Source organism: Schistocerca piceifrons, chromosome 2, assembly GCF_021461385.2.
Source record: "Schistocerca piceifrons isolate TAMUIC-IGC-003096 chromosome 2, iqSchPice1.1, whole genome shotgun sequence".
Classification (NCBI taxonomy): domain Eukaryota; kingdom Metazoa; phylum Arthropoda; class Insecta; order Orthoptera; family Acrididae; genus Schistocerca; species Schistocerca piceifrons.
Window position 1 is genome coordinate 493475799 of NC_060139.1, and position 12243 is coordinate 493488041.

General features: G+C 43.4%; 1 protein-coding gene across 1 annotated transcript in view; it reads right to left on the minus strand.

Annotated features, from left to right (window-relative positions):
• The window catches only part of LOC124775510 (E3 ubiquitin-protein ligase lubel), a 488311-nt gene that overhangs the window by 22610 nt on the left and 453458 nt on the right, over positions 1-12243 (minus strand). Inside the window, exon 22 of the mRNA XM_047250342.1 lies at positions 8811-8977. Coding sequence (XP_047106298.1) covers positions 8811-8977 — 167 coding nt within the window. The remainder of the gene's footprint in view (positions 1-8810; positions 8978-12243) is intronic.

The following is a 12243-nucleotide window of genomic DNA, read 5'->3' on the forward strand; positions in this document are numbered from 1 at the left end:
GATGCGGACCGCGATCGTACGATCAGACCAGGGCCAACGTTCCGTCAGATGGACGACCAATTGTGGGAACAGGAGACGATAGTTTGGATGCCCGGGCAAACTAAAAACATGGGCAGCACAAGCGGTCAGTAAATTTTGGCGCCTTAACCGCAATGGAGGGACACCTGCCTCCGCAAGTATGCTGTCCACTGGGCTGGTCCGGAAGGCACCAGTGGCAAGTCGTATTCTGCTGTGTAGGATTGGGTCCAGCACCTGCAGTGCAGATGGGGATGCTGAGCCATAAGCCAGGCTCCCATAATCCAGACGAGACTGGATTAACGCCTGGTAGAGCCGTAGGAGAGTAGATCGGTCGGCGCCCCACCTGGTGTGGCTCAGGCATCGCAGAGCATTTAGATGCCGCCAACACATCTGTTTTAGCAGCTGAATATGAGGCAGCCAAGTCAACCGGGCATCAAAAACTACACCCAAAAACCTGTGTGTCTCAACCACAGCAAGAAGTTCGCCATCAAGATAAAGCCACGGCTCCGGGTGAACAGTGCGTCGCCGGCAGAAATGCATAACGCAGGTCTTGGCTGCCGAAAACTGAAAGCCATGTGCTACAGCCCAAGACTGTGCCTTGCAGATAGTGCCCTGAAGCTGACGTTCAGCAGCTGCAATGGCAATGGAGCTATAGTAGAGGCAGAAGTTGTCAGCATACAGGGAAGCGGAGACAGAATTTCCCACCGCTGCAGCGAGCCCGTTCATTGCAATTAGAAACAGGTAGTCACTGAGGAGAGATCCCTGTGGTACCCCATTCTCCTGGACTTGGGAGGAACTATGGGAGGCCGCGACTTGCACGCGGAAGGTACGATACGACAGAAAAATTCGGATAAAGATTGGCAGAGGGCCCCGTTGACCCCATCCATGAAGCATAGAACGGATGTCATGACGCCATGTCGTATTGTACACCTTCCGCATGTCGAAAAAGACAGCAACCAGGTGCTGACAGTGGGCAAACGCAGTATGGATGGCCGACTCCAGGCTCACCAGATTGTCGGCGGCGGCCCACCCTGAGACGGAGCCTGAAGGCCCCGAGACTCCAGTACCCAATTCAACCGCCGGCTCACCATCCGTTCAAGCAACTTGCAAAGAATGTTGGTGAGGCTAATGTGATGGTAGCTGTCCACCTTCAAAGGGTTCTTGCCTGGTTTCAGAATGGGGATAACAATACTTTCCCGCCATTGCGATGGAAACTCACCCCTGACCCAAATACGGTTGTAAAGGTCGAGGAGCCGTCGCTGGCAGTCCACTGAAAGGTGTTTCAGCATCTGACAGTGGATGCTATCTGGCCCAAGAGCAGTATCAGGACAAGCGGCGAGGGCACTGTGAAATTCCCACTCACTGAATGGAACATTGTAGGATTCAGGATGGTGGGTGCGAAAAGAAAGGCGCTGACGTTCCATCTGCTCTTTAATGGAGCGGAAGGCCGGTGGGTAATTGGAAGAAGCGGAACTCAGAGCAAAATGCTCTGCCAAGCTGTTGGCAATTTCGTCGGAGTCTGTACAAACTGCTCCATTCAGTGAGAGCGCAGGGATGCTGACAGGAGTCCGATAGCCATAGAGGCGTCGGATCTTGGCCCAGACCTGTGATGGAGAGAGATGAAGGCCAATGGTGGACACATACCGCTCCCAGCACTCTTGCTTGCATTGGCGGATAAGGCAGCGGGCCCGCGCACGCAGCCGTTTGAAGGTGATGAGGTGTTCAATGGAGGGATCTTTAATCGCCTCAGCGATCTCAGGCGACCACCAAGGCACAGTCCTCCTCCAAGGGGACCCAGAAGAACGTGGAATGGAAGATTCTGTGGCAGTAACGATGCCGGTGGTGACCGAGTGAGCCACCGCATCCATGGCGTCATGAGAGAGAGGCTCAACAGCGGCAATGGAGGAGAACAAGTCCCAGTCAGCCTTATTCATAGCCCATCTGCTAGGGCACCCAGAAGAGTGATGCTGTGGCAGTGACAGAAAGATTGGAAAGTGGTCACTACCACACTGGTTGTCATGCACTCTCCATTGGACAGATGGTAACAGGCTAGGGCTGCAGATCGAAAGGTCGATGGCGGAGTACGTGCCATGCACCACGCTGAAGTGAGTGATGGCACCATCATTTATAATGGAAAGATCGAGCTGTGCCAATAAACGCTCAATTTTGGCGCCTCGACCTTTTGCCACTGACCCATGCCACAGAGGATTATGGGCATTGAAGTCGCCCAGTAACAAGAAATGTGGTGGCAATTGGGTTATCAGCCCAGCCATCACATGCTGTGGAACATCACCATCCGGTGGAAGGTAAAGACTGCAGACGGTAACAGCCTGTGGCGTCCACACCCTAACAGCGACAGCCTCTAAAGGTGTTTGTAGAGGGACAGACTCGCTGTGCAGAGAGTGAAGGACATAGAGGCAGACGCCACCAGACACCCTTTCATAAGCTGCCCGGTTCTTATAATAACCCCGATAGCCACGGAGGGCGGGGGTTTGCATTGCTGAAAACCAAGTTTCCTGAAGAGCAATGCAGAAGAAAGGGTGAAGGCTGATAAGTTGTCGGAGCTCAGCTAGATGGTGGAAGAAACTGCTGCAGTTCCACTGGAGGATGATATTGTCCATGGCTGAGAAAGGCGTGAAGGGACTGGGAAGGCAATTAACGCCACTGGTTCACTCGCTGCCACCGATTCAGTACCCGCACGAGTGACATCCATGGCGTCTGAGGGACCGGCGAGATCCAGGTCTTCAGCAGACGCCAGAATCTCGACCTCGTCCTCAGAAGCTGAGCTTGTAGGAAGCGGTGGGACGGGTGCCACCGCAATGTCTGGATTCTTGGGTACCTTTTTCCTTTTCGGCTTATCTCGCTGTGCCTTCGGTGATTCAGGCTGGGAGGGCTTCACGGGGTCAGTCTCAGGGTCGGACGACGACCGTGAGGCCCTACGACCAGGGACTGGTGGGTGTTTGAGCCACTTGTGGGTGTCCGCTTGTGTACCGTTTGGAACTTGCAAAGGGAGATCCCCAAGGGACCCCTTCGTGGTGAGAGGAGCCGAAGAAGTCTTATGCTTATCCAGCTGGGAAGGGGGAACTGATGCCCTCGATAGTTGGAGGGGCGTTGCTCCTGAAGTAGATGGAGCAGGAGCAACAGGGAGTTTAGTGCCCCCCACCATCAACGGGGCAGGTGTGGTCCTTCGACTCTGAGAGCTGACTGGAGCTGATGGAACTGCAGCAGGAATGACTGTTGCAGCATAAGAAGATGTCATACGCACTGGATGAAGCCGATCATATTTCCGCTTAACCTCAGTGTACGTCAGTCAGTCCAGGGTCTTGATTTCCATTATTTTCCTTTCTTTCTGCAGAATCAGACAGTCTGGCGAGCAAGATGGATGGTGCTATCCGCAGTTGACACAGATGGGAGGTGGGGCACAGGGAGTATCAGGATGGGATGGTCGACCACAATCGTGACATACGAGGCTGGAAGCACAGCATGAAGACATGTGGCCGAACTTCCAACACTTGAAGCACCACATCGGGGGAGGAATATATGGCTTGACATCACAACGGTACACCATCACCTTGACCTTCTCAGGTAATGTGTCACCCTCGAAGGCCAAGATGAAGGCACCGGTGGCAACTTGATGATCCCTCGGACCCTGGTGGACGCGCCGGATGAAATGGACACCTCGTAGCTCTAAGTTGGCGCGCAGCTCGTCATCGGACTGTAAAAGGAGATCCCTGTGGAAAATAATGCCCAGGACCATATCCAAACTTTTATGGGGTGTGATAGTAATGGAGACATCCCCCAGCTTATTACAAGCAAGCAAGGCCCGCGACTGGCCAGAGGATGCCGTTTTTATCAGTACCGAACCGGGCCGCATTTTGGACAAGCCCTCCACCTCCCCAAACTTGTCCTCTAAATGCTCTACAAAGAACTGAGGCTTCACGGATATAAAGGATTCCCCATCAGCTCTGGTACAGACGAGATACCTGGGTTAATACGTCTCACTTTCATTCATTGCCTTTCGTTCCTCCCATGGTGTGGCCAGGGAGGGGAACGATTTGGGGTCATAAACGTTACTTTTAAAATGAGCCCTCGAATGCTTAGAGACTGCTGGTGGCTGGCCACCAGCAAGAGAAGATGTGCCACGCTTCATTGCGTGTCATCCACCCTGATGCCACCTACTCCGACCAAGGGCCCTCCCCACGGGTGCCACCCAGCCACAGCAATGGCGCCACCTGGCAGGATGGCCATTGCCGGGAGTCCCGATGCCCCAGGGAGATGGGCATCTACTCCTTGGCATATGTGGGGAGTTAACGGTGCAGGCATCAGTAGAGCGATCCCTGTGTTGTCAGGGGGTACAACCAACAGGGTACATGGCAGCCCCACCACAAAGGACTGGCGGCCAAGCTGGATTTTAGGTGACATGTCGTCCATGTTTCTCATCCGTGCAGAAACTGGCACTGCTCATCGCATGGCGGAAAGTGCATGCAGAAACGGATCCACGCCCAAGAGATGGAGAGTGGGCAGGACTGCAATGCAACGACGAATAAGCTGGCAAAAGTTCTCAACGCAAGATGAACACAATGCACCAAGTAAGGCACCCTTCCTCAATCGGCTTGCTCTTCAGAAAAATTTTGAGATATGGAGGTCAAACCCAACAGGGGACCATCACATAAGGCCGAAACATTTGAGACTCCTTTTAGTTGCCTCTTACGACAGGCAGGAATACCATGGGTGTATTCTTACCCCCAGACCCGCAGGGGGAGGGTGTCGAAATATCCATGTACATCACGAGGGCAAAGATGGAAATGCACAGTGGAGGGAATGTATGCTACCCGGAACACACTGCAGCGGATGTGGCCGGAAGCTTGATGTAAGTCCAACTCCATGACAATATCAGGTGTGCCAGATCTTAGGGCAAGATGGATTTAAGATGCACCATGCAAGGTGTCCTTCCCCAAATGGTACGCACTAACAGAAAATTTGGAAAGGTAGAGGTCAAACCCCATAGGAGACCATCACATTTAAGGCTGAAACAGTTGAGACTCCTTTTAGTCGCATCTTACAACAGGCAGGAATACCGCGGGCCTATTCTTACCCCCAAACCCACAGGGGGGAAGGAAGGTGGGGGGAAAGAATTATAGAGTAGAATATATTTACAGTTTTGTTCTCTTCAGTCACTAATGAGCCCATAGTAACTATTCACCAAAGTTAAAATAGATTATCAATATCTTTAGTGCATCAAAAAGTATCTAGAGTCAAATAGGTGCCTCACCCTGCACGTGGGACTTGAAGAGGTGGTACCTGGGGACAACATATGTCAGCTGTTTGTTCAACCAGAAACACTCAGAGGTTCCAGTTGAAATGGGTGAGAAACTCTGCTTCTGGAAAGACTGTTTTGCAATCAGCATTAATCAACATTGGTGCTCCTCAAGGTAGCATCTCATGATCAATACTGGCCAGTCACCATATACTTCAATGAGTTTTCAGAAATTCTATTTGTTGATTAAAGCTATATCATAATCAGAAATAAAATACCAGGACATCTGGCAGATATAGAAAAGGAAACTCTCAAGCTGGCCAGCTTATAATAAACTAATATAGAACATTAAGGAAACAAACAGCAGGAATTTCTATTTAAAGGAGGAAAATAATCATGTGACATTACTTGTAGACTATAAGCTGCAGACTGTATAACAGATGCAAAATTTTCTGCAATGAATATTGACTGCCATCTGAAGTGGATGAAATAAATCAGATGGTAGTGTGGCAGTTTAGGAATTAAATTAGGAAATGAGACATTAAAATAATAAGCAAGCTTTTCCATTTGTGCAGCATAACTGATGATGACAGAAACAAAACAAATATAAAATGCATACTGGCAGTAGCAAGAACAGATTTTCTGAAAATGATAAAATGTTAACAGCTAACGTAAATGAAAGTGAAGTTTTTTCTGGAAGTATTTGTCTGATGTGTAGCATTGTATTGGGTGGGTAGAGTTAGTAAATCTATTTAATAAGGAGATACTGAAATGAATGGGGGAGGAAAGAGTTTCTTGGCACAACTTAACAAAAGAAGTGGTAGGTTAATAGGACACAACCTGAGTCACCAAGAGCAGTTAATTTGGAAATGAAGGGTAAGGGGGGGGGGGGGGGAGAGAAGGGCAAAAATTATAGCTTGAGACTAAAGCCTGACAACAATAAACAGCTTCTAGTGCATGAAGGATGCAGTAGTAGAGTTAAAAAGACTTGTACAGGATAGAATTACTAGGAGGTATGCATCAAACCAGTCTATGAACTGGAGACCACACCACCTCAAGTGAAATGAAAAAAAGAGAGATTAACAAAGATTATGTCAGCAGTACATTATGGCCTCAGAGTTCTGTCATCAATTCACCAGAAAGAGTGATGTGTAATTACACGCTATTCCCATAGTCACTCAAAGAGGACCATAAGGATAACAGCCAAAAGTAATACCAGAGCTCACTCAAAAAAGTATGTTTAATTAAGCAGGGAGTGTAACTGCACCAACTGATTACACATACCAGTCTGTTATGTGCAGTAAGAAGAAAAATTATAAATTATTAAAACAGCAGCAGCATTCATAATTGTGGAACAAGAGCCAGGCTCAACTTACATTTACTGAGAATAAATAAATGAAAATTGGAAAATATCATTTTCTACAAGGGACTGAAGTGTGCTTGATAAATTGCTCAAGGAGATTATACAGTGACATAGACAACTGATATCCAGATATTTAAAAATTCCGTTGAAGCTCACCTCTCAAATAAAACCTATTAAACAGCCAAGAAATATTTAGAGAACATAGAGAAGAGATTGGCAGGAAGGTAACACAAATTAATAATAAACAGCTTTCTACCATATGCAGTCAAAATATAGTTCATTGTAATGAAAAATCATATATTCAGAGTGAGTGAGTGAGTGAGAGAGAGAGTGAGAGAGAGAGAGAGTGAGAGAGAGAGACAGTGTGTGTCATGCAAGTAGTGACAGGTGCAACTACTGTTAGTGAGAAAAACTGTTCTGATCATCATTGTAACTGTAGTAATCAGCAATACATTTTTGTACGATTTCTTTAAAATGAGCTGAGATGAGACAAGAGGCAGTACTGAAACCATGTCTTGTGTAACAAAATGTGCTGATTGGCCAGCAAGTAAAAGTAGTATGCCAACAACACTTCATGAAGAAAGTTATACTTATGCAGAAATAACACAAACAAAGGGAAGAGGTGCTACAAAGGCAGGTGAGAGAAAAGACTGCAAGCAGTATGAAGATACTGGGTTAACTGGAACTGCTCCAAGAACTGACTGAAAACCAGTATTAATGGATCAAGACTTTTGTGGAACTGCCATCTTTGTGAACAAGATTATCAGTGTGCCGCAAATGATGTAAATGGAAGACTTTAGGGCTTGAAGTTTCTGATTGAATGGTCAGACAAAACATTTGTGAAAATAATTGTGAGCAGGGACTCATATGAACACAATGCAGAGGCAGAAATGTGTGCTATGGGCTTTAGCAGACAGGGAGTGGCTGCAAGAAGACTGGAGTAGAGGCATTTGGGGTGACAAGACTAAAATCAGCATCTTTCGAAACAGTGGAATTAAGTTCATTCGTTGTCAACCATGTGAAGATTTGTTGCCTGACTACAGCACTGCAACTATGAAGCCTCCCATTAGTGTCAAGGTGTAGGCCTGAGGCCAAGGCATGGCTTTGAGTGTCTGAAAGTGTACAGGGCAACGTTAATGCCAGAAAGTACCAAGTAGTATTGAACTGCTGCCTTCTACCCATGATTTGTTTCAAGGTTAACAACAATCAGTGCGGTCTTTCAGCAAGACAGTGTGCCATGTAACAAGACTATAATCATTATTAAATGGTTTTCTGACCTTTTCATTAGTGCACTGACATGCCTGACAACAGTTCCAACATCGGTCCAATTGAGAACTTGCGATTAAGGCTGAAAATTATGTTTTCATGCCAGAATCCCAGTAACAAGAGGAAGCTGCTAGAGGGCATCATCCTCAGCTCATAATTGAGAGCGATCAAACCAAGAGATCTCCAACATTTGGTAGACTCAATGCCATACAGAATTAACACAGTGATTAAATCAAAAGGATGTCCCATAAAATATTGAGAGACATAGCAATAACATTTGTACCAAATAATATACAACTTGCTGAAATTGTTGAGATGTGATTATTTTGTTTGATTTTTAATTAAATTTTTTATATTTAAACTCAACATTTTCGAACAGCAGTCATTAGAGTATGTTTCCTGAAAATTTGTAATAAATTATAAAGAATATTTCAACTAAAATGAACTCATTATAATGTTTAATGAATCTCTACAACGTGTCCGGAATTAACGCCACTTCAGTAATATTGCAGTGTTTGTTGTTCTTGAAATTATTGCTTAACTTGTTTATAAATATGTGTATACAGAAAAACAATGTACAAAACATACAGATCCTTTGTCAGCTATACGTGTCAGTAATAATATGGTTCTTAATATGTATGAATTCATTAATTGTTTTCATTTTTCAGCACTTTTATTAGGGTGGGGTGTCAAATACTACTGTGAAATGATTTCTGGATGAATAAACCAATTAAAAAGGAACAATGGTATGATGAAACCTCAACAAATGATATTTTCTAAAAGAAAGAAAGAGAAAAGTCCATAAGTGATTTTTTGGCTTGGTGTTTAGTAATTTAAGAACACAGTTCACATAATGTGCATAGAGTGCAAAAAAATGACTGCATAACATCAAGATTTTGTGCTTACCTGCACAATCCTGCCTGTCCTTCTGAAACATCTCCATTGCAGACAGTGTCAATAAGTCCTCCTGGTGTTTCTTTCTGTAGTTGAACAAGGCACTTAAGGGCTGTATTGTCTTTCATTTGCTCTTTGACGACATCAGGAACTTCTGTATCAAATGCCAAGTTGTGCTCCTGTCAACATAAATTGCCTTTAAAGTTTAGAAGTTTCCATGCGTTCTTCATGTTAAGATGTATTATAAAATGCACAGCAGATTATTGTAATACCTAGTAAATGTCAATTCAGATTAGTTTAAAATTAGGAAGACAGATTTCTACCTTAACATTTAAATGTGCATAGTGAGGCCTTTTATCAGAACAAAATTAATAAAGTTGTAGTCTACAGCACATACACCTGTTCAGTATGAAAAATTTGTAAGTGAAATTTCTCAGTGTTATATGATTTGCACCTCCCCATTTAGTGGGATACATTATGCACTGCTTCACCAGTGACAATTCACAATATTGGCATCTTGCATGTGTATTATGGCTTAATCTACCAAGATATCAGTTGCTTTTCATTTCTCGGCTGTCTGTGCAACAATTTATTTCAGGTTGTTTCTCACTGTTTTATGTCTAAATACATACTCTGCAACCTATTGTGCAATGCATGGGAAAGGGTACATTGTACTAATATTAGCCACTTCATGTTCTGTTCCAGCTGAGTATAGAATGAGAGAGAAATGGCCATCTGTGTGACTCCATGTATGAGTTTAGATCGATTTACTCTTCTCACTATCCCTAGATAGTAGAACTGTTCCACAGTCAACATCAAATACTGACTGTCTGTAAATGCTTTTGTAAACATAATATTGCCTTTAAACCAACAGTTTCTGTTTAAATAGGGCTGTTATGCTTTTGTATTGGCTGTACCAGTTGTTTTTAAACTTTTTGGTCCCTTGGCTGCCTTCACCCAAACATAAACGCCTGTGGCTCCTTTCGCACTTGACTTCTGACTCAAGAGTAGGATGAAGAATCTTTAGTTTTTAAAAAATAAATAAAATTGGTTATTTCTGTATTAACTGTTGACATAACACATTTTAATAAATTTGTAATATTATTACATATTATTCTGGTAACAAAATTAATGGGAAGGACTACCTGCATCTTCATCATCAGTTCTTTAGACTTCAGCACAAGACTGAAAACTGTGACATTTTTTTTCTCCACATTCATTCATGATCTATATATCATGTTGGTGACTGCCAATGCTGACAAATCTATGACACATAAATAGGATGTTTCAAAAGGAATTAAAACGCAAAGGGGCTTGTTGTCTCCTGCTTCACCAAGTTCCAAAACTCAAGCAGTGATGAGGAAACAAACTTCAGTTTCAGTGTGAAGCAATAAATTGTTCTTGTTCTTCTGTGGTATGTGTCGATGGAAATTCTGTACCAAAAAGATCTTTGATCCAATAGTATTGATCAGCTTCTTCTGGAAAGCACTTCAGAAAGTATTTCAGTTAAATGAGCCACAAACACAGAATTCAGTTCTTTATTCAACTGAAAGTTATTGTCTTCTAAAATTGAGTGAAGAGTAGGAAAAAAAGTAATTTATATCTTTATCATCCAATCCGCAGCTCGTGGTCTAGTGGCTAGCATTGCTGCCTCTGGATCACAGGATCCTGGATTCAATTCCCAGCCAGGTTGGGGATTTTCTCTGCCTGGGGACTGAGCGTTTGTGTTATCACCATCACCATCACCATCACCATCACCAGCATCACCATCACCATCACCATCATCATCCTTCACAGTGGCTCAATTGGACTGTGTAAAAATTGGACTGTGTAAAAATTGGACTGTGTAAAAATTGGACTGTGTAAAAATTGGGATTTTGTATGGGCGCTGATGAGCATGCAGTTGAGTGCCCCATAAACCAAACGTCATTTATCATCCAACTTTTATCCCACAACAGTAGTTTCCTTCTGAAGGCTGAAATTTTGTCTAACAACTGTAGAATGTTTGTCTAATTACTTTGAAGGGCATACATTCAATGAACTGAATTTTTCACGATATGCCAGCTTCATAACCAAGTCACTGTTTACAAACTTACTGGAACTAAAATATTTCTCTGGAACAAGGTATTAATAAAGTTAATTCTTGAGTTGATACACCAGTTGCTTGGTAGCTGATTCACCTAACACCTACAATGTCCAGAGCAGCTAGTAAAATAAGTTCTTCCTGTGGTGTGATGTTTCTTGTTCTTTGCTAAATGGTAGGCATTTTCTAAGATGAGAAAGAGAGACTGTAGGAATCCAACTTGTTTAGTGGAAGTTTATTTTTTTGTTTTGTCATTTGTTTTAACTTGTGGGCAACATATTCTCATAGTTCTTTTTATGAGACTATCATGATTCAGCCCCAAATTTATTTTATTAGGAAGATGCTTTCAGTAGCTATGACATAAATGACACATTGTGGTTATTCTTCATTCCCAACATTATTACATGTAAAACCAGACCAGGGAGCCGTGTTGTGCAGTTTGAAAACCTTGTGGCTGTACCACTCTGTTAGAATCCTGGCAGTGCATCTTTGAATTCCTATTGTGTCTTATGTCAGGCTACTTTATTATCACTCCCAAAATTGGAGCAGCACTCTATAATAGGTCACACTACGGCACTGTTAATGGTTTCCTTAAAATATATACTTTCCCAGAAACCCACATCGTCCATGTTCCTTTCCTAGTATTGGTTTCATGTGTTTATTGTATTTTATATCATCTCTTAGTGCTACTTGCAGGTATTTAAACAGTGTTTTCTACTGATGATATAATCAAATATTATCATGTTCTTTCACTTATTTACGGCCTTAAACTTGGATTCATCAAAATTTAAAGACAGATGATGTTTTGTGCATGATGTTGACATCTTGTCCAAAGTATTCCGTATTTCCTTACAGTCAATGAGCAACTCTACTTTCCTGTAGCCAAAAACATTGTTAGCAATCAATCCGTGGATGTTGCTGACAGTATCTCATAAATCATGTATACATTTTGAGAACATCAGTGAACCTATTATACTTACTTTCATTTCTGCCACACATTTACCATCCAGTAAGGAATTGCATTGTTTGCTACAACAAACACAATCTGATATTTGAAAAACCAAATTAATTTATAAAATGTAGATCAACTAGTGTAGCAGTTGCTCAGATGACTGAAGAGGCCATAAGTGGTACTAAGAACAGGGAACATGTTGTAGGTATATACTTAGATCTTGACAAAACTTTTGACTGTGTGAACATTATTATCCTGTTAGATAATCTGTGGGACACTGACATAAGAGGCACTGCTTATGGCCTAATAAATTCCTACGTGAGTGGCCAAAAACAGTTTTGCTGTTTAAAACTGCAAGTGGTGTTCACAGCTCTCCAGTAAGATAGATTATGTAATAGTCAACAAAACTG